The sequence below is a fragment of the Neltuma alba genome, unplaced genomic scaffold (assembly GCF_004799145.2).
Source record: "Neltuma alba isolate B1F8T4 unplaced genomic scaffold, ASM479914v2 tig00012348_pilon, whole genome shotgun sequence".
Classification (NCBI taxonomy): domain Eukaryota; kingdom Viridiplantae; phylum Streptophyta; class Magnoliopsida; order Fabales; family Fabaceae; genus Neltuma; species Neltuma alba.
In genome coordinates, this window is record NW_021636857.1 from 69,320 (window position 1) to 93,488 (window position 24,169).

General features: G+C 31.4%; 2 protein-coding genes across 2 annotated transcripts; one reads left to right on the forward strand and one right to left on the reverse strand.

The window, feature by feature from the left end:
• Nucleotides 1-3,714: 3,714 nt before the first annotated feature.
• LOC114726213 (uncharacterized) lies at nt 3,715-5,018 on the forward strand. Its single transcript, XM_028912789.1, has 2 exons — nt 3,715-4,236; nt 4,670-5,018. Exons 1-2 carry the CDS (start codon nt 3,891-3,893, stop codon nt 4,720-4,722), a joined length of 399 nt encoding a protein of 132 aa, XP_028768622.1. The 5' UTR covers nt 3,715-3,890; the 3' UTR covers nt 4,723-5,018.
• Nucleotides 5,019-5,108: 90 nt separating this feature from the next.
• LOC114726233 (transcription factor TGA2.2) lies at nt 5,109-8,612 on the reverse strand. Its single transcript, XM_028912816.1, has 11 exons — nt 8,545-8,612; nt 8,361-8,464; nt 8,201-8,274; nt 7,894-8,100; nt 7,661-7,738; nt 7,502-7,561; nt 7,067-7,144; nt 6,925-6,982; nt 5,963-6,234; nt 5,608-5,853; nt 5,109-5,429 (listed from the first exon to the last, which is right to left on the reverse strand). Exons 1-11 carry the CDS (start codon nt 8,610-8,612, stop codon nt 5,283-5,285), a joined length of 1,392 nt encoding a protein of 463 aa, XP_028768649.1. The 3' UTR covers nt 5,109-5,282.
• Between the last annotated feature and the right edge of the window lie 15,557 nt (nt 8,613-24,169).

The following is a 24,169-nucleotide window of genomic DNA, read 5'->3' on the forward strand; positions in this document are numbered from 1 at the left end:
CAAGAATGGAGTGTTAAAATATTGGTAAAAATACTCCCAATTTTTTATAACTTAGCAGTCATACTAAGCGTCAATCGATTCGCATCAAATTGGACTTGATCATATAAATATAAACTTCTCTTTTAAAAACATTTTTTTTTAACTAACAAAACTTAAATGCAATATTTTATCTAAGAAAACACATGTCAAACAACCTAGTACTATCTTCGGTCCTAAATATAAGATTCAGTTTGTAGTGTAACAAACAAAATCTTATATTTAGGAATAGAGGTAGTACCAACTAACCACTGGACTGTAACGGCCATTTTTTATTTATTCATTTACAGCATCTTCTTTTTAATATAATAGTTAGATAAATAATTTATAAATATTAAAATATTAGTTAAAATTAGTTATTTATAATATATATGTTTAATGTTCCTAAACTATATTTTTCTTTTCACCAACAAGAAATTCATTCCATAAGAATCAACAGTACAAAGTCTTGTGAGATCACTATAAAGCAAGATAAATATCAGCCCGCATCAGTGTAAGTATTGCATAAATCAGATTTTACAAGTTTACACAAAGGAGATAGCGGTTTCATCACCCATTCAGACCCCAAAGAGGCTCTAGCTACCCAATCAGCAACTGAGTTTGCCTCTGTCGGGATCCAACTACGCGAATGGTTCCTTAGAAGGTTCCTTGAGAATTGTAAATTTTAAAGGATAACATAATTCCTCCAACCTGGAATAGGGGCGTTGTTGTTTAAGCAATTAATCAGAATTTGATTATCTGATTCAAATAGCACCTCATCAAGATCATTGTCATATGCATAATTCATAGTCAATAGTAGTGCAGCACCTTCGGCCATCAAACTTGAATCAGCAGCAGTTACTCTAGAAGCTCCATCTAACACGCATCCATTAGAGTTTCAGGCAACAAGAGCTATAGCAGTAATATCATTTTCAGGTGTCAATGCACAGTCCACATTAATTTTGATGGCATTATCACGTGGCAAATTTCAGTTCGGTTTGCCCTCATTCTTCTTTTCAACACCCTCATTAATAGCATCAATAACATTATTCCAGTCTTTTGCAGTCCAGTATTCCTGAATCAGATCTTCTGCTTGTTTGAAGGTAAAGACAGGATCTGTGGGGGCATTCTCATATAAAAACCTGTTTCTACTCTTTCAAATTGACCAGAGAGTAGAGGCCAAGAGAGCTTCTTGCCATTGAGACAGCTTCAATAGCAAAGGCAATGATTGAACCAGTCAATAAAGTCCGCTTGAGTATAAGCATCAAATTTAGAGGTAAAGAGGCTTCCAAACGACGTAAATTTCACCCAATTGCATTAAAGAAATAAGTGCTTCACCAGTTCACTTTTCTCCTTGCAAATAAGGCATAAATCCAACACATTAGCTTTCCTTTAACCCAAATTTTCAGAGGTCGGAATAGCATTTTGCATCATCCTCCAAAGAAAATTTTTAATTTTACTGGGTGCTTTCAACTTCCATAATTCTTTCCAAAAAATTTTTAAAGGATTATTAGAAGGATGCTGTACATTATGAACGAAATGAGAGCCATTTAATTTTGCAATCTTCTAACTTTCCTTCACCACATAGGTGCCCTTTTCCCCGTAGTCCACAGCCATCTATCATCTCCATTAGAAGAGCTTATAACAGCATTCAAGATGGCTCTTTTTTAAAAATCAGAAATGCAATTTTCGATGAGGGGAAGATTCCAACCATTAGGAGACAATAATTCAGCCACGGCAAGAGTTTTCATATGTTCCAAAGGGCACTTAGAAAGAAGTTTCTTACTCGGAATACCAGCCAGCCAAGGATCGCTCCAGATAGGAGTCCCACATCCAGACTAGGATGCGTGTCTTCCTTTCTTAGCATTCATGAAATCTCCCTTGGGAAATTATTTAGACTCTCTTCCTGCCTCCAATAAAAAATATTTCTGCCAACCCATAACTCTCTTTTTCACTTCATCAATGACAAAACTAAGCGCATGGGTTTTTGATTTTCCCCAAACAATTGGCAGCCCCAAATAGTTCCCCAGGATGTCAACGAAAGGAACCTAGTTTATTAACTATATATATTGAAACTACTCATTGATTGAGTTTCATTTAATATATATATATATAGTTAATAAGAATACTTTGAATAAAAATTATAAATTTAGAAGACAAAGCAGATAAAAATCTTATATTTATGATTAAAATAAATTTTTTGTCTATTAACATTGTCTTTTATATTTCCAAGGAGTCAAGAAGCGCTTCCTCGAGGATGAATAGGCGACATGACCATGGGCCTTAACTTTGCAAGCCCATTGGGTCTTATTAAGCCCATAGCGAAATGCGAAGTCAACTAGCCAGCTGCCAAAAGAAACAATATTGTAGAGACGAAAGGAATCTTCAATTGAAATGGTTTAAACTTTAAAATGCGGAAGGATGGAGAGGCAGTCATTGTCTGTAATGGAATCCGAGGCCAAGAGACGGAATCTTCAGCCAACAACTGTGAATGGCCTAGGAATCAAATCCACAACATATTTCCTCCTTCCAGGCCCCACTTGTTCACTCACATAATGTTACCTGCATTACACAAAAATAATTCAAATTTTTCCTTTCTTTTCTCTACTTACCATAAACCCCCATTTCTCACCACAAATAAGTAGTCAGACATTCACAACATGAGATTATAAATGAAATCAAACTTACAATTTCTTTAAAAAAAGTTTGGATGACCCAAGAAGCACTTTTAAAAATTACTTTTACATAAATCAAGGCAAAACTTTTCTTATATTTTTATTTTGTATATAGTAAAATTATTTTTTAAAATCATAGTTTGGTTTTTATCCAAACACTCTCTAACTTACAAGTGATCTTATATGTCACTAAGCCACACGGCCATCACGAGCATATTTGAACTGACATAAACATACGGTTAGCATATGATAAAATCGTATAAACAATAATACATGTCTATCTAAGAACATGAGGTTAAGTTGCACATTTGTTGACCTAAACAACAGAAGATTAAAGTTGCGTATAATTTTAAATTTCACATATAAAATTCCAAAATCAATCGGTATTCAATAAAGCCACCAAAGATTATTTGAGGGGGAAAAAAATTAGTTTAGCCGTAGTTGAAAAACATAGTTTAATTGAACACTCGCCTAATATAGCCATCCTGCGCAATCGTAAAATTAAAATGACTGCCACCCCAGAAGACGCCAGAAGCACGTAGATCCATGTGAACGTAGTGACGTTCATGTACTGCAATTTGCAAATCCAAATAATAAAATAAGTTGACCTTTTTATTATTAATCTTTATTATACGCCGTAATAAGTGGTGATCCATTGCCGTTCATTAATTTTGATGCGCAAGTTTGATGTTTGTTCATCCCTTTCTTAACCCATAATCCATTAAAATTCATGATTTTGGCCCAATACATAAGAATGCTGGCTTGGCGATGTTGATGTTTTGATGATAAATAATTAATTATCTCCATTTATGTCACTCAAAGAGGTTACTTCCAAAGCCGTTCTAATCCACTCGATTCGGTAACTTAAATCTCTGATATAATAATATTTTATAGATTCAATGATTACTTCCGAAATATTAAACAATTATGATAAAGATCCAAATGAAGTGGCATCTTGTAACGTACGAAAGTGGGCACATTCTTTCAACTTGGACAATATTTTGAGAGACAGGTTCATAGAGTCGTGTTGCTTGGACCTAAAACATTGACCACAAACAAAGCTTTTTTTTGGTTCTTGATTCTTCTATATAAATCCTTTCAAAACCCCTGTTTCTCTCATCACTTGTCTAGTCAAAATTCATCCTTTTTGTTGTACATATATATCGGATTTCAATTCAAGGTGTTCTTTGCTTCTTGAGCATGGAGATGAGTTCAGATCCTGGGTTGTTGTTTGAAGCAGAGAACGAGGATGATGTCTTCTACGCTGAGATCAGGAGGCGGATTCTGCAACTGACTACTGAAGACGAGGAAGACAACGTGGGATTCCTCGGAGAAACGAAACGCGTCAACCCCATCGTCTCTGGTGGTGATGGTGGTTTGTACGGGTCGGGTTATGGTTTACCGGCTGGAAGCCATGTTTGGTCCTGGGAAGCTCAGAACTCTGGCGGGCCACCTCCTGTTTGGTTGATTAACTTGTGGAAGAATGGCAAAGGAACTGGGGTGTTCATTCCTCAAGCTGTCAGATGCAAGAAAAATCAAAGAACAGGTACAGTTGTTCTGTTTGTTTCAACGAAAAGTTTCACGGTAAACTTTAATGTTCTTCGTACCGTGTTTGAAAATCATGAGAATTTGATTAGATCAATCTGTATGTAGATTAAATACTGTTCCTTAACTTCACAGACAACTTGAAATTCACGGATAACTTTGATCTGCAAAAAGTAAAAGGATGATTTCATACAAAGGATAAATTTTTTTATGTAGATTACTGTTAAATCTACTTTGAAGTTCTGCTGCTGAAAAAGTCCGATGAAAATCTCAGTAAATTAAAACTCACAAGATGCCTGTCTATTTATTATTAGCTTTATCTTTTCAGTTTTACGGCCAAGTCTACTCAGATCTATTCTGATTCAATAGCTTTGGTTGATAAAATTGGGTTTAAATGGAATCTGAAGATATGGGTACCTGACAAATCCTTGCAGATAGAATGAACAGAAGAAGAAAAACATACAAACCAGTGGCGACCAAGGACTGATGAACCAACAATTTCGAAGATGAAGTTTAATTACAAGAAAATTTCAGAATTAATTATTCATGCAGCTTGGCAAAACTAGTCAACAAGTAGCTGTACAGAATTATATCTCTTCCAAATCAGAATGCATTCAGCTTCCTAGCCATCTATGTACAGATCATACCATAAGTTGAAATTAGGAGGAATATTGGTAGATTGAGATTGGATTCCAGAACATCACTAGTTCACTATAAGATCAGAATAAGGCAGAAGTTTGTAATGAAGCATATCTATAAATAAAGTCAAGTGCTTTTTTGCAATACTATTTCATAGGTTAGCGAAAAGTCACAACGATACCCATAAACATATTCCAAATATTCTTCACTTTTACATGTTACACTTGCATTATAACCTCTTTGAAAAAGGTTATATAATATACAGAGAATAATTCTCAGCACTTGTATAGATCAGGATGGGTGATGCAGACCATTTACTTCTACAGAAAATTACAGACCATTAGCAGCAACTACCAAAAACCTAAGGGTTCTTCATGTAACCGATTTTGAGTTACCGTACATCATTCTCTAATCTCTAGGGCGAGCTAACCATAACGAACTAAGTGCTCGTAGTCGCGAAATGTAGTCATTTATCATGAGGAATGCGCGCGCTATTTGTCGGGTTGTCAAGATTTTTTGCAGTTGTTGCAGTGTTTGTTGCCTCATGAGATCGGCCTAAGAAGAAAAAGAAAGTAACCTCAAAATGCAATTGATATACAAGTTTAACTTAAACGAGTGTGCTTGATGATGAGTAATAAATTGAAAGTAGAAAGAATGGCAGGCACATGATTTACAATTGTGTTTTCCTAAAAGACTAGAGAAGTGACACTAGCTAGCATATGACATGCGCTACCTGATGTAGGAAACTCTCCAACGCGGCAAGCTTGCTCATAGCAAGTGCCATTTGACCCATGTACTCGGCAACATTTCCTGAACCGGTAGGTCCGAGGGAGGCTGAGGAAAGTGTCTCTGAAAGAGATTGATGCAATGCTTCCATGCCTTGTGATAAAGCATCCTCAGCCTGCAACGAAGACTGCTGCAAATTATACAACCCCATCAGCTGCTGCTCTGTTAATGGCTCAAGCTGGTTCCTCAGTATCTGGAATTAACAAGTAACATCTCATAAAAGGATCAAGATAACACATTTCAACATTATGGAAGCACAGATTAAGCAACTTGCGAAACAAGGATCAAAGTAGACCATTTACCTTAAGAAGTTCAGATGATCGAAACCCACCTAACCACATAAAACATCTTTCTGCAGGCGTCTTCCACATTCCATAGAGCATGTGAAACACATCAGCTTTTGCCCCTATGCTTTTTAACCTGAATAATTCATCGTAGTGTGTTGTAACACCCTCAACAACAATATGCAGTTCATTATCTCCCATTTGAGAATTAACAGCCGTTCTTAGGTCATTTATCAGCTGTTGATGCTCATCGACCCAGCGCGCATAGTCCATGTCAAATGCTAAGGCACCTGAAGGTCCAGTAAACATTACTTTTCAACAAACCGTATGGTATTCACTTTAAAAACCTTCTGTTAAACGCCTTCTAGCTCCTCCTTACAACTCCATTAGCATTCATAAAAAATTCCTATTTATGTTTATGATGCAGAATATTAACCATCTGGGGATGCAGTTCACTATGATACAATCTCATTGGATGTTCTATGGTTGCGTCAGTCCTTCACTAATTTAGTGTAAACTACTTGCGAGATGATATTCTTTTCTCTACTTTTACTTTTTCACCTTGGATGTACTAAGATCCTTTCAATTTTGATAGAAATTGATTTCACACTAAAAAAAATCGTGAATGATGCAGTTTAGAAACACATTTTACATGGTAGCAATCTATGCATATCAATGACAGCACAAACTTCTCTCCTCAGAACTACGATGTTACCACCCGCAATACTTATGAACTAATTGTGGTATGTTAAGCCCTGGGGGCAATCTGATGCCATCCCAATGTTCAGTGATTCAATCTGTAAGAGGTTTATGTAGAGCCCTACCTTGCGAATAAGATTGTTCACATGATTAAGGATGTTCTCATTTATTTGGTGGTTACTTTGCCAGAAAATCTAAGAAATGCAGCAGGAAACATGTTTGGAAGTATTGGACAGCATGCTTTAAAATAAGAACATGATCCATAACATCGGGTAACATACCATTTCCAACCATAGAATGACCATGATCCCCAGGAAATCCACTTGCAACAAGCATTCCCTGCATTAGGAATATCATGAATCTTACATGCATAAAACAAGTAATCACATCAAACATAAAGTGGAAATCTTTCACTTCTTACACCTGCTGACGTGCGCGTTGGAGCTCTTGTTCTAGTTGTGCTAGTCTGAGACGACTGTTCTCCAACTGCTGTACATATGCCTATCCAAAACCAAAACCTATAAATCATCCAAATATGTTCCTTTTTATCCTAAGACTTAACAGACCCTATAGCATAAAGATTAGTTCACAAATCAAGCAAAGAACTGATTAGCACAGCAGAATAGGTCGTTTAACCTCGTAAAAAGCAGGCTAATGATAAAAGGACCTCAGAAACATAATAAAACAGTACACCAGAACCAGACCTGGGTATGCAAAACGTAACACATATATATCGTGTGGACGACAAACATATAGAGAGGTCTAGGATTGCAAATAACGGTCGTGAAGAAGAAGAAAAAGATTATAGTAAGCCCTTTTCTATATGTCTTAGGCAATAGAAACCCCACAAGCATGTACCTTTTTCCTCAACCGACTTTTCCTCGCAGCCTCTCGATTTTGAGCGAGCCTACGAAGAGTCTGAAGAAGGATACGTCCATGTTAATAACATATCAATAATAGCAACAATCGAATTGATTATTAAGCTGTGTAAGAGGGGAAGAAATGAAAATAAAAAACCTTCGAATCCTCAGGTTTGGCTCTAGGTTGATCCATGGAATCAGCAACCACCGCTCTCCCAGTTTGAACTCTATTACACTATGGCACAGTTAAGAAACAACAATCAGTATCCACCAAAACATGCTTATTATCTCATTGGTAATCGATAATCCACAATCTCCAATACATGATTCTAAAAAGAGTGGAACTTGAAAAAAGTGGAACAGAGCATGATAGAGAAAACAGAGACCCACTTGGTTTTTATCGTCAGGGTCGATATCTGTGGAAGTGTCAGTGTGTTGGCTATTATCTACCATGCCGGAATCACCCCAATTCTCCATATGTCCGTTCCCCACCGGCACGGCGGTACCGGTAGCAGTGATTCCCTTCTGATACATGAGGTGCTGCCCTGTATCAAGGCACCCAGCCCCTGTTGAAGCAATTTCTGAAGACCCGATGTTCTGTACACAAGAAGGAACTCAAACCCAAAACTTTCATCAGCTAGGCTTCCAGGTATAAAAAAACAAACTTTTCTACCAACAAGGGAGAGAGAAAGGATACCGAGCTCAATGTCCCGTACTGCAAGTTAATAGGAACAACAGCGACATTGCTGGACTTCACAGTAAACATAGAGCCTGCGGCGAAATTTAAATTAGAAGTTGTTGGGAAAAATAAAAATAAGAATATTTATAGACAAAATATATAGGTAATAAAAAGAGACTTGTGCTTAAATCAACAGCATCGTCATGTTGAAAGGGAGAAACGGAATGTTGAAGGTCTCCAAGATCAGAGAAACGCGTAGGATTCCTGGCGAGATCGTCCCCCCTGTTTGAAACCATAGAAACAGATAAAAACTCAGCTTCAAACTCTTGCTCATTCAAGAAGATAGGTAGAAGAAGATATACCGAAGAAAGAAGGAGGGGTGGCAATAGAGTTGTTGAGGGGTGGATTGAGCGGTCTTGAAGCTTTGCATTATGATGAGTCCGAGGTTAGTGTTATGAGTAGTCTCTCTCAGAACGAGAAAGAAGAGGGCGTGTTGTGTAGTGTGCTGGAATAGAGGAAGCAGGGGAAGAGGGAAGAGGAGGGAAGGGAGGTTGGGAAGTGAAGAAGAGAAGATCTTGATGTATCTTAAAGGGAGGGGATAGCGTATCAGTACGGCTGCTTTTGGAGGGTATAATAAATTAGAATAATAAAAATAGGGAGAATCAGGCTTTTTGATTATTGCTTTCTGACTTGGGATTTTAGTTTCCCAACACAGCGCCTCACATCACACACACAGTTCAAAGACCATCGCATTCTTGCTCAATCTTACTCTCTCTCCCCCCCACCCCCGCAGATGCACAACACGTCTCCTCCACCTCCACTTTCCCTCATTTTTTAAAACAAAAAAAAAATTACGTGGCTCTTCCTTCTATTAAGGTGTCGGATCATTGTAGGTCAATTGTTACTCCTGCAAATAGTGCTTTCTCACGTTTTTATTATAAAAGTTTGAAAACTAATTTAGAAACCTAAAAAAATTAGTTAAATTCATTAATTATAATAAATACTATTTTTTTGTTTTTTAATATAAAAGCTAACTTAATTTTTAATTTGATTCTAAATATAAGATTATAATCAACTCTACTTTTTATATTTATCTTTTTTTTAAAGTAGTCCATATAATAATTACATATGTTAAAGATTACATCAAATAATAGTTTTGGCTAATACACATAATTAATAATAGTATTTTAAAGAAGATAACATCTATTTATTATAAATAATTAGCTTAACAAAGTTTTTAAATCTACTCAAATTAGTCAAGTAGTTCTTATATTAAGAATCAAAGGTACTACATCTTAATTTTCTGATAATACCCTTTGATCATTTGTATTATAACTAATCTTTTGATAAAAACATTTTACTATATAGAGTATGCACAACCAATATGAATATTGGGGTAAAATTATAAATTTAGGATATAAAAAGAATTGAATTTGTATATTTAAGATTAAAGCAAACATCTTATTTGGTTTATAGGACCAGAGCTAATACTAGGATTAAGGTCCAATTTTCCTCTCTAAATTTGTGTCTAACAACAGCAGGTATCTGTAATTTTTTGTTGGATGAATATCACCTCAAAAATGTTTAAAAAAAAAAAAGAAGTAAAATTGCTATAACCAATATTAACTGTTAAAAAAACTAACGTTAATCGTTAACAATTTTAATGGTTATGGGCACTTTCTAACACTTCCCCAACAATATTATTGAACAAAGACTTTCTGATATCAACAACTCCTACGCAAAAATTACACCTTGACCCTTAATACTATAAGTTCATGCAATTAAGTTTTATTTAAGAGTTTGAATTACTTTCTAGCTTTTCCCTAAACCAGAGACAACATTTCTTTCTTATGATTTCAATAAAAATCAACTCTTGATTAAAAGGATTGCCAAAGACATTTGATATGCTACATTTTCGTATACTATACAGGAACATTTAAATTTCTTGGAAGAAATATATAAATTTAAAAAATACTTCCCTATGTCCTTTTTTAAATTAAAGGATGTTTGATGTTTCTATAATCTTTGTTTAAATTACTTTTTTTTTTTTACTCAAAATGATCTGTTCTGGAATGAAAGTAAAAGTATATTAATTTAATAATTTTTATTCGATGAGAACAATTTTTTTAAATATAGATTAAGATATCTTTAATGATGTTAACCCATTTTAATTAAACTTCTTCATATATGTGACGTAGGTGATGAAGGGAACGAGATTCTCTGGCCATCTTGTTAATTTTTTTTTTTTAATACATGTGAAGCAGTCGATGAATGGAATCAGATTTTTGCAGATCTCAAAAAGAAGGGCAGGGTAATTTGATGATCTTTCAATACTAATTTCTTAAAAAACTGAAACGTGTAGTTTTGATATCTTTTAAAAAAATCATGAAAAATAAAATTGCATCATTTCATGACTACCAAATACTATAATATCTCTCATTTTGTCTACAATTAATAATAAAAAAATCATTTGCATGAAAACATCTACCAAATGAAAAATTAGAAATGGCTCGGGAATCCAAATCCGTTGATGAACACTCATTCAAAAAAAAAAGGATAAATAACAAAGGCATTTAATTCTAATAATTCTATGTATATTTTCATTACGCAATGTCTTTTATTTGAACTTAGGTTTCGCAAATGGAATGACACTTGATAAGTTTTACACTTAACGTACTTTGGTTTTACTCGATCCAAGTTATTTAGGCGTAATGTAACTTTTGAAAATCGGTTGAAATTTCTTTAAAAAATTATGAATAATTTTCCAGATCATAACATAGATAATAAATAAATAGCAAATAAACTTTATTTTTCTGCAATACATCAGCTGATCTTATATATATATATATATATATATATATATATATTTATGCATTCACGCATTTTTTTTAGACACTTCAAAAGACTTCCCAAGAATAAGCTGATCTCCCCTTAGTTAATAAAATAAATGATGAATATAATTTTTTGTCATTAAGTTTGCTTTCATTTTAATTTTAGATCCTTGAGTTTTAAATTATAGGTTTTAGTCCCTCAAATTTCTTTTTATTTAAAATATAAATCTCTATAATTCAATAAAAACTTAAATTATTTTGTCCTTAGAATGACTAATATTTATGGTTTAAAATTTGAGGGATCAAAACTAAAATGATGACAAATTTAAGAGACTAACAATTATAATAACTCTAAAACAAATGTTAAATCTCTTGCAACTTTTTTTTTTTGACCAGCAGATAAATCTCTTGCAACTAGATTTTATTTCATGTAATACAATTATGAAACCCTGTGCATTATAAATTCAAATATATGTTCGACTCCTCTAAAGGTTTTGAAGCTTAGGCACCGTTTGGATGCACTTGCAAACCATGGTTTGGAAGCCCAAACTATGGTTTGCACAAAATGCTATCCAAACACCTCCTTAAAAACTAAAACCATGGTTTTGGAAAAAGCAAAAATTTTTTGCTTTTGGAGAAAAAAGGGAGAGTGTGAGAGCCTATAGGATATGTATCTTGTTATTTTTTTTATAAACATATTTTTTTATAAACATATTTAATTTTATATTTTATAAATATATATACATATTAATTATTTATTAATTATATTATCTTATGTATTATTAATTATGTTAATACAAAATATATTATTAACAATTTTATTCCTCTAAATTAAAATATATCATAAAATCTATTTTTTCTGTAATTATCATATTAACTTATTTCTTTTTTTTAGTAATTTGTATATATAAAAAGTGCTTCTGATAACAACTATTCAAACACTCTCACTTCTCAAAATCACTTTTTTATAAAATCTATTCTTTCCAAAATCTATTCTTTTCAGAATCTATTCTCCAGAATTACTTTTTCAAACTACGATTTGGTTTCATCCAAACACACTCTTAGTCGCATTGGAATTTTCTTAAAAGTATCCTCAGATGATTGGTACCTGCCTCTTTTTTTCAAAAGAATAAAATAAAAACCCCAATCATAACTTTCTCCTTCAAAGCAAGGTCAATGAATTTTGGTGAATTGGTTTTTAAGACCCGCGCCTCGCACATTATTGAGAAAAGCAAATATATCACATTCCTTATCTTAATATCATTGGCTGTCATTGCAGTTGGACAATTTATGTGAAAAAAATTTCAGGAAAAAACCTTAAAATTAATTTTTTTTAATTCAAATACCTAACACTTCAAGAGGAAAAAAAAGAAGTAAACCAAATTGTAATTTTGAAATTCAAAAAAAATGACAAAAATGTCCCTTTGTGAATAATAATTTATTTGAGAATAACAAGACTTAATTATGAAATGATAAGTCTCGATTTGAGATTACCAACAAGTGTTTTTCTAATACATAACATGTGAGATAACATGTGAATCAATTAAAAATGGCAACTATTCATCTTAAAATAATAAGTCCTACTTGTAAAATTATAAACTTCGAGTTGAGATTACATTTTTTTAGCGGGATTAACAAAGAGACATTTTTGTCATTTCTCTTGAATTTTAAAATTACAATTTGGGTTTACTTCTTTCTCCATCATTTTTAAGTGTTAGGTGCCTGGATTGGAAAATACTAACTTTAGGATTTTTTTAAAGAATATTCCCATCTATGTATCTATATGTATTTCTTTTAATGTTTTTAATGGAAAAAACCATATTGGAGGTACCTCTACTTTCTTTTAATTTTTAATTTGGTACCTATGTGTTTTTTCTCTTAATTAAATTATTTAATTTTACTTTTTTTAGCAATATTAGCTTGTGCAACTTTGTTTTGTTATTATTATTAGTCTCTATCTAAGGGTTAGTAAATTTAATAGAGCAAAATTAAAAATCTAATTAAGAAAAAAAACACATAGATACTAAATTAAAAATTAAAGGAAAAAAAGTATAATCACCTTCAAAATGGTACCCATTCATTGGATACATTGATGCTTTAAACCTCAATATCATTTTGAAATTCAAGAAAAATATAGGATCATTATTTCTGGACAAAATGTAGGGTATGGGTACTTTTAAAAAAATTTCAAACAACAAAACTACACTGAGGATTATCTACTCAGTGGATACATTGATGCTTAAAACCTCAATATCATTTTATGTCTTAAGTGAACAAATTTTTTATGAGAAAAACACTATATATATATTGTTTACTGTAAATAAGATTAATTCGTTGTTTTGTTTTTGAAATTTCAATAATTTTTCTGGGAGTTGGTCAAAGCTAATCTAAGTACCCCAACAACTCCTAGCTAGTCCGCAATCATAAAGTAGCCTCGCACTTGCGTGAAGGTCAACATGACTCGATAAATACCAATGTTCATTATTTATGAATTATACTGTTTGAGCAGTGCTTATAATTCTTAGGAAAAAGTGGATAAAAAAATTGATTAACTTTTATACATAAAAAGGGCCAGTATTTTGATTTAGGTCCTTTTTGCTAATACATTTTTAATGAAGGATTTTTTTCTCTTAATTTTCTCTAATTTTTACACATAAATGGATTGAATTTAGTTTCGAGTGATATAGTGAAGTGAAATAAGAGAGTGACTTTTTCTAAAGTCTCCCATTGACTTGGAGGTGTTTGGATAGAAACCAAACCATGATTTCAAAAGTGCTTTTACGGTTTACGAAGTAAATATGTGGAGGAATTTGTCTCGTTTTACGAAAAAGTGCTTCTGAAAAGGTTACCAAACACCCCTTTAATTTATTATTATGACTGATAAAAGCGTTCATTTTAAAAAAAGTTTGATTCTCAAACTTCTGATATGTTCAGGCCAAGAGGGAAAAAAAAAAGAAGCTTCTGATATGAAATAAACTTATTCAGCAGACGTCTGCTCTTTTCAATACTCCAATCAAAGGTAATGACAAATTAATATCCAGCATCACTAGGAATATTTAACAGGAGAATTATAAATAAAAAATTATATATCAAATGAGAATTACTCTTTTTGATTCTTATGAAAAGATATATTCTTAGAATGTAAAGTATAATGTAAAGATGGTTTTCTAATGTCATTTCAAACATCCACTATAATTATTATGTCACCACGAAAGAATAAGAATAATAGGAACAAATTGACTGTTTTTGTTTTTTGGAGTGGAGGAATAAAAGGAAGGAATAAGGAGACAAGGGATCAATTGAGGGCGTGGATAGGGAACGGGGGAGGGAAGCGCGTGGGGGAAAGGCATGAAAACAAGGAAGTGGGGCCAGGATGAGTGATTTTGATCCCGTGTGAGTGTGGCATTACGCTTGCGCCCTCTTTCTGTGTGCATAGTAGGGGTCTCTTCCTACGGAGCTGCTACCACTGAACCTGAGCCCCTTCTGTTCTGAAGCTCGCCCCTTTGGTTCAGACGCCCCCCAAAAAACAAATATACCAATCAAATACATTATAAATAGATTAGATACCCTGTTCCTCTATCTGTCCATCCAATCCAGCCATTGAGTGCAGTAAATAATTCAACTCAGACAGATGTGAATATTGATATGTATAGACCCATGTAGATGTAGATTAGTAAAAGCAGCCTACAAGGCTACTCGCCACAAAACCCTAATTCCCAGTGCAGGAAGAAGAAGAAGATGGGAGAAACCCATGCTAACACACTGGCGTTTATCGGAGTCAGAATTTAAAAGCAGCTTTTCATTAATCGTGATTTATAAAATATAAAATAAATATATAAAAAAATTTTATTTTAATTTATGTAAAAAACATAAACATTAGACGTGAACAGATATAAACAAGCTCAATTCAAACTCATAACCCTCATGGCTCGTTTAGAATTGCATTAGGATCTTTTAAGAAGGGTTTAGTTGTGATTTACAAAATATGTAAGGAAAATTATATCTCGATCCCTATAAACACTTATCATAAGTAGGTCCAAAGAGGCCCCCTAATCATAAAAGAGCTCTCACAGTGTTAGATTATAAGCATGGCATTGAAATCCATATTGGATCGACTGGTTTAGTTTAGAAACTGGCAAACCAATTAGAAAATCTATCTGGATGACCATATGAACAGGTTCAAATTGATTAAGCATGACCCGAATTGAACCTAGGTAAATCGGGAATAGCTTGATTGACCCGACTAGTTTTGGTGGGTTAATCAGGTTGCTTTATTATTATTTTTTAAAACTATCTTAACGAAAAACTTTTTTCTTTCTCTTTTTAAGTTGTTAATAGCTTTTACTTAGTGATTAAAGTATTGCAGGGAAGAATATTTTGTTATCATATATTTATTTTGATATCTTGCTACAAAAATACTTAGTGATTTTAGTAATATGATATTATGATTTCAATTTGTCAAAATAATAATAAGGAAGGTTGGAAAGATATTGTAAGACAAGTATGACTATTTTGGCAGTGATCAAGATACTGAGTTGATCTTTAGTTCTGAAATGATATGATGAAAATGTAAGTTTCCTTCTATTTTTTTTTTAATTTCTCATTTTGTTTGATCGGGAGTTAATTTCAATCTAACCCATTAATCCTTCGTCTCATACTCTTCCGGACTTTAATATAGGACCCAATTCTTAAGTTAATTTTGGTCCTAAATATAAAACTCATTTATCATATTTATTAATTTTTTCTAAATTATCCCTATCTATACTCTCTCAACCATAATCAAGTAGAAGAGGGAGATGGGGTATTAAGAAAGATGATTGTGGTGTTTTAGAAAAAATATGTCACTTTTTTTATAATTAACTGATTTATCTAACTTTCTTAATCTAATCAAACTAATTAAATAAATCTTATATTAAGAATCGGAGGAGTATCTTAATAGGTTTCGTGGTAATAAGTACCTTGATTTGCATCTAGGGCTCTGTGGCTTTTGACAGAAGTTGAATGAACAGAGAGGGTGTCAGAGAAAAGGGGGGGGGTAAGTGTATGTATTTACGTTATTTGTATTTGTATGCCAGACGCCCGCATATACACTCAGACTCAGACACAGGGGACTCTATTTGCAGCACAAGCCCCTCCATGACGCATTCCCTACGCCAACTCGTACCTCCTTTCCATGTTTTCCTTGTCTTTATTTTCCGAAAAAACCATATTAAAAATACTTAGGGTATACTTTTTCTTAATTTTTAATTTAGTATCTGTATATTTTTTAATTAAATAATTTTATTTTAATTTTTTAATAATATTAGCTCTTGTAACTTCATTCTATTAATATTTTTTTAGCAATATCATCTACTAAATTGAAAATTAAAAAATAGTATAAGTACTTCTAAAATGGTTTTCTTTTTATCTCCCCCCTTCTTTATTTGTTTCTAATATATTATCTCTCTCCCAAAGATAAAATCTGATTTTACAATCTAAGTGTAATTAACACTATAAAATAGATTATATATTTAAAATTGGAGGTAATAATTAGCTTTAGTACATAGTATTTGCATCAAACCCTAGATAATAATATGCTTTTAGTTTGGATTCAACTATCATCAAATCTAATCAATCATACAATAATTCGGCTGTTTTTGTTTTTTGGCCAGAAATATAATTCGGCTGTTAATGAAATGTATGAAAATTAGTTCCTATTTGCGTCGTGACGAGGCGGTGTTCTTATCCAGACCAAATTACTTGCATTAGGATTTGTGTTCTTTTATCTTCAGGGAGTGGCAATGGAGAGGTGATCAGAATAGTTACACTTGATATAAATCTGACTCTATTTATGCCTCTGTTTAAATAAATGGAACAAAGCACGGCTAAAAACATTTTCAGTGAGAAACAAAGGGGGGGGGGTTTTCAAAATTTGGTTGATAAGAAAGGTTATAGTTCGTACATATGGTTGTCTCAATTATGATTATCAGTCTTTACAGTGATAATTGGTTAATTTGTGAGAAAACATAATGCTTGTAACTGACTAAGGTTGTCAAACTCACGAGTTTAAACAAATTCGTGAGAATGAGATAAATTCGGATTGTAAACTCAAATCGTGATTTCGTAAGAGTTTATTTTTATTAATAAATTGATATTAAAAGTATATAATCAAATAATTAATATTTAAAAAATGAGAATAATTTCATTTAAATATATTTTAAATTTAAATAATTGAAATTATATCCATCAATGTTCATAATTTATCACATTCAACAAAAAAATTTCTATAAAATTTATATATAAAGTCACTAAATATAATCAAATCCAAAAATTTAACATGAGTTTACGAGCGAGTTGACATGATTTTATAAGCTTAAAACATAAAAACGGTAAACTCGGTAAATGAACTCATAAGTTTAACTGAGTTTACAATTATCACGAGTTTAAGAGTGAATCGACACGATTTTATTAGCTAAAAACGTAAAAACATTAAACTCAAAGAGTCAACTCGTGAGTTTGATAACAATGCTTGTAACCGATAACCAATCACGTAATTTTTACTCGGCATACATACATCTAGATAAAATTTGCAACATGAATCTAAATAAAATTAAAATCACCTACACATTACATATTACATATAGATACAAGGAGATGATTATGTGCATAATACTCCTCCGGTTCTAAATATCATACTCATTTTTTAGTATAATTTATATTATAAAATAGATCTTATATTTAAGATCGGAGTGAGTAATTTTTTTATATTAATAATATATAAACTTTATCCAATCATTTTATTTTTTTTAAAAAAAACTCATGTTTATTTTTTATGACAACTTATATATATTATGTAGTTAGTACTCACATTAGTCATAATTAACAGGATATGAGCATAGTGATTAATGCCCATAACTAAACTAATATTATCTCTGATATTTAATATAAGAATTAGATAATTAATTGTGAATATTAAAAAAATTAGTTAAGTTATTTATTTATAATAAATATATCTTTTCTTTCCTATTTTTAATGAATTTCTCAAAAGCAAATTTATTCCTATTTTTCTTATTTTTAATTATTCATTTTTTTAATTAATAATAAGAGCAAAGGCGAAATGCCCATGCATGATGCATTACATCCCGAGGATCAGTTAAAAGGTGATACGGATGATGATTGGAATATGATTAGATGTTTAGAATTTAGGTAATAGGTTTGTGACATATGTGAGTCTTATGAATTATTAACAATCCTTAATATAAAACTTTGTTTGTCTTTTATTTTGGTCATAAATATAAAATCTCAATCTATATATTTCTCATATTTATGTATTTTGTTTCTAATGTCGTCCTTCTAACAATGATAGTTCTAATCAATATATTTGATTAGCAAGAATATTTTAAGAAAGATAATATTTATTTATTACAAATAACTAACTTAACTTCTTTTCTTAATCTCTTTAAATTAGTCAACTAGCTTTTATAATTACGACCGGAAGTAGTATTGTTCAAATTATACAAAGGGTTAAAAAAATATTTTCGACCAACAATTGGTATTCTTGAATATAGAAATGATGAGCAATTTTCCTCCTCCAATGTATCAAAAATGACGTAATATGACTCAAATCCAATGGAATTTTCTACGTCAAACACTTAGATTGGGGCCCACAAAATGGAAAGAAATAGTTTAGTTTAAAATACATTTGTATACTGAAAGTATTTGCAGGGAGAAATAGCATCCAAAATTTAATACAAGATGGAGATTTATAAATATATAGTATTAGATTATTAGGGCTCTACGGCCTATCGTCCCACCTTTAACTTCTAACAAAAGAAAAGGGCATTATTTTGCTTCTACCACTACCTTTAATCTTTCCTAGCACTTAAATATTCCCTAACCATTTCAATATCATTTTATATATTCTCTTCAGCTCTATATAATATCTTGATGGATCTAATGTCATATTCGAAAATAATACTACCTCTTGTACTTAATATAAGAGCTAGTTGATCAATTTGAGTAGATTAAGAAAATTAGTTAAATTAGTTATTTATAATAAATATATGTTGTATTTCCTAAAATATCTTTACTATTCATGTGTCATTTGATGAAATATTTAATATGTGCAACTACTACAATAAGTATCTTAAAAAAATAGATAAATATGATCGACAAAGTGAATTTGAATCATATATTTAAGACCACATTAATAGTTAAATTGGCTTTTATGTTAGGGATTGAAAGCAGTATATAGTACAAACTGTAACTTCTTAATAAATTTATCAATACTCTTTGTGTTTCTCATCATAGGTTTCAAATACCTAATTTGCCTATAACAAAAAAAGTAGTTAAAATTAGTTTAAAAGGTAAAAAAAATATTCTTGTTCTCAAATATACCATTATAATAAATGAGAAAAATGATTTAGGAAAAGGCATAGAAAAGCATAATGAGATAGAATAAATAATTAAGAATAAAATTTAAAAAAACGCATTAAATATTGAGACAAACATAAATTGAATATTATAAAATGTAAAGATTATAAATAGGATAGGAGAGACTATAAAATAACAAAAATTTAGTGAGACATTATTGTAAAACATTTAGGGGAACAATACTATAAATTTTATTCATACAAAATTAAATATCTCATTGTAAGTTCTATTAATACAAGAGGTTCCTAATATTTATTAAAGTTATTAGTTACAGTTTTAAACTTAAGGCACATTTAGATTCTGCAGTGCATGAAAATAGTTCTTAATAAACATGATAGTGAGAATTAATTTTGATTAAAAAATGAATTTATCTTGACTAATAAAAAAGACATCGAACGAAGTTGTGACTTGTGATCCTCATACACATTGATAGGTGAAAAAGCAAGAACACCAAATGATGGCAATAATAAATTGGTCTTCTCACGGGTTGTAATTGTACTTTGTCAATGTTAGGGGACAATGTTATTACTTTATTGATAGGAAACTCTATTATGGGAAAGTGCGTAGGAGGACATTAAAATTAGTAAAGACAAATTCGTAAACATTGGACTTCGAATCTAGCACGTATACTGGCCATTTTCATATGTTTCTTTTGTCTTCTCCTCATCCAATAGCTAGTCATTTAAAAAATAATAATAAAATATTCAGTAACACAATAAAGTAATAAAGTAAGTTTCATTTAATTTTTAATTTGATAGCTGTGTTTTGTTTTCTCATTGAATCTTTTAATTTTACCCTTTTAATACCATTCATTCCTATAATATTAATTCGTTCTATTACTATTATCAGATCATATATAAAAACTAATCATACTAGCAGAATAAAATAAATGATTTAATATAAAAAATTTATAGGTAGCAAATTAAAATTTGAAGAAACTATAAGTACCTCAAGAATGATTTTTCCAAATAATAAAATCAAAGACTAGAGGCGAAAATTCTCAGAGATTGAAATTATTACTTGTTGGCTTACGATAATTGCAGAAATGAACATGTACTTTTTATAAACTTAATTTTGAATTTTAATATTCATGCATGGACTACGTAGGTATAATTCTAGACGTTAGAACAAAATGCAAATATCTGATCTTGTTTTAACCTTAAAATAGAAAAACAGAAGCCGGTTAGTTTCCCCTACTTACTTTGGTTCAAATCCAATGTTATTGTCAGCGTTCGAAAGAGCGTATTTTCCTAATTAAACACATGAAAATGAACATGTCATTGATCTAGAAATACTAAACTTGTTCCAAATAATCTGCAGAAAACAACAGAAAGGAAAGTTTTGCCCCCATCAAGTCAGAAACCAAAAGTAAAGCAAAACTGTGTTAAAAAAACCCTAAACTAATCTGATATATATATATATATATATATAGCAGAATGAGAGCAGGGTATGGTATATCAATGTGATGATCAGTGCAAATATACATGAATACATACAGAGGTCAGAGTACTGTAGTAGAGAGAGAAAATAAAGACAAGAGAAAAGGGAAGGAGGAAGGGGAGAGAAATAGAATCATTTTAACAAGAAAGCACGTCAAGGAAGGTTCCAAGTTAGTGAATCAAAAAATTTGTGCGCAGTGTTTACACTCCAAAAGATTCCGCCACCTGCGTCCATTGTTTCAGTGTACTCTCTCTTCTTCAATTTATCTCTCTCTCAAAGAATCACTTCTCTCTCCTTTCTCTGATGGCGTGTAATCCTCACTCACCTTAATTTCTTTTATTTTCTCATTATTTCAACTCATCATTAATACATCCTGCTTTTAATTAATGCATTACCTTATACTATATCAAGCTTTAAGATTGAGCTTAATTACTTTCATTTTTTATATATATTGATGATTCAAACACTTTTTTTGTTTTCTTTTTTATTATTGCAAAAAGGAAGAGCTAATGTGCCACTTTGATCTTAATTCTTAAATGTTACTGGCTTCGTATCAAAAGTTTTGATTCTAAATATAAAGTCACTTATAATATATTTAACACTTGTTTTCAATTTTATCTTTTTTTAATTCACATTGGAAAGAGGAAAAAAGATATGAGAATAATTTATAAATATAGAGAAAGAACTTTAATAAGGGTAAAATTAAAATTTTTTTTATCAATTTAATACATTTCTTAGTATATAAAAATGTCTTACAAGTCATGACTTTTTTTTTTTTGGCCAACATGAGTCATGACTTATACTAAAGATGACTTATATTAAGGATTGAAGTGGTAAGGAACAAAATTGAGACTACAACAAAATGATATATTAAAAGAGAATGTGTAAATATTAGAAATAGTTAGATAGCCTATACTAGCAACATTGAAAGAAAGAAACCTGCTTTTAGGAATTACATCAATATGATAAAAAGAAAAATTGTAAATAAATGATAATATTTCCTACCATGTGATTGAAGGAATATTGGGAGTAAGAGTGTTCACGGAATTGGACGAAATAGAGATAATCCCATCTTGATCTCGTCCTGATAATTGTGATGGGATAGCTTTTCTGTTTTATGTCCTGTTTCGACATAACCGGAGTGGGACACTGATGAACACCCTTAATTGGAAGAAAGAACTAGAAGGTGCAAGAAATACTTATCAACACAGTGGATGAAATGCTTAGTTACACTTACCGGCAAAGTGGGATATTCAATACTTTCATTTTATATCAAACTTAATTAAATCGAACAAAACAAATCAGTTGTATTCAAATATAATTTTTTTTATCAGTATTAAAATATAAATTTTATTGGGTTAAAAAACGTGTGTGCATATTGTACCTAATCGGTGTATTTAGTTCAATTTTTTAACATTTATGTTTACTTTTATTCATATTTAGTTCAATCCAAGATTTGAGCGTTACTATTGAATAACAAATAACTAGAGCGAATCCGTTTCTTTGAACAAAGTCCCAACGTTATCGACTTATCGTTTACTCTTATGAACACTAAAATATAACAAAACATAAAAATCATTATTCTTTTTATCACTCTCTTTCAAACTTCATTCAAATATTTATTTTCATAACCGGTTGTATATTATATTCACATTTTTTTTTATTAACCGGTATATGCTTCAGTGGTGCAACATCATCAAGAGAAAATCCGTTTCGTCATTCACATTATCAAATTAAAAATCGAATCAATTAAATCAAATTCCCCATAAAAAATTTATATTCGATTTGCAAATCACACAACGAAAGAAGAAAAGATCACTAAGTAGTACATATAATTAGAAGGTGGGTTCCTAAGGTTGTTTGGGAAAAAAATTACTTAGGTGCTAAGATTAACGGACTTAGCTTGTTACAAACGAATATCTCCATGTGAACACACAGTAGTATTAACAAAATATTCGGCTTCTTTAATTATGACATGTTTCAGAATGGGGAAAAGTGATAAATCCAATATGACAATTAAAAGTCATGAGGCACTAAATAAACCAATCCTTTGACACATACAATTAACCACCATCAAGTATTTTATTATATACAGTACTTGCCAAAAATTAAGGATTAAAGAAGAATATTAAAAAACACGAAAGAAAGAAAGCCTTTGGATCGGATGTGCAATTGTTTTTGAACGCACATTTCGTACTTAAGCCTTAGGAAGAGGCAGATTCTATGTTTAATAACTTTTAAGAAGTGCTTATTAATTAACTTAAAATTATTATTAATTAATTAGGACCACCTCTATTGTGTGATATGCCCTTGAGTAAAGCGACGTAGATCTGTAAGTATATATGCCATAGTAAAGCGAGCATTTTAACTCATAGGGGTAACTGTTTTTAATCCTAGGGGTAACTTTATAATTAATAGAGCTGACTCTCTTTATAAATCAATCAATTAATAAATTGCTGAGTGGCGCACTAATCATATGTGCTTTGACTCGTACTGAACAACCAAAGGTCGCATGGCTAGCTGTAATCTTGTAAAAGCCTGGGGGATTAATCAAAGTTCTTCTATGTATAAGTATATTCTATCTCTGCTTTTTAATATAAGAAGTAGTTAAGAGCTAGATTTGGTCCAAACCATCAGACCTTAACCCATTTTTCTCTCTCATCTTTTCTCAAAATATCCTTATTAATTGTAAGGGTTTCCTCTAAAGGACAACTCCAATTATCCAATGCACATGATTGAAGAAGATATTTTGGGAAAACCAACACATGATAAATAACTAATTTAACTGATTTTTTTAATACTCTCAAACTAGTTGTATAGCTTTCATATTAAGGACAAGAGATAGTATTAAAAAAAAGAAGCAGTTCTTTAACACACACCTACACACGTTTTTAGAACATTATTAGTTGATTTTCGTAGAGAGAGGATATCAGATAATAAATCAAACAAATCTTGAAAATTATATAATTTAAATGTATTAAAGATTTTTTTCTCAGAGAAGAGAAAAAAGAAATACAACTAAGCATACTGGTTACATATAAAGTGGGGAAGGGTGGATTACGCCCTCTATTGATCCAACTTTATTAACTTAGTGCATTTTGAAGGGGCTCGGGTGATAGTGATATAACCAATACCAAAAACATAAAATTGAACATAGGAATGGTGATTAAGCTGGCTCTGAAGAACGCGTTTGGCACTAAACTAAAGACACGCAGTTTACTAAAGGAAAGTGCTTGGCTGGATTTTTGGCTTGGCTACACACACATAAGAACATCGTTCTTATGTGTGCATTCATAGAAAATAA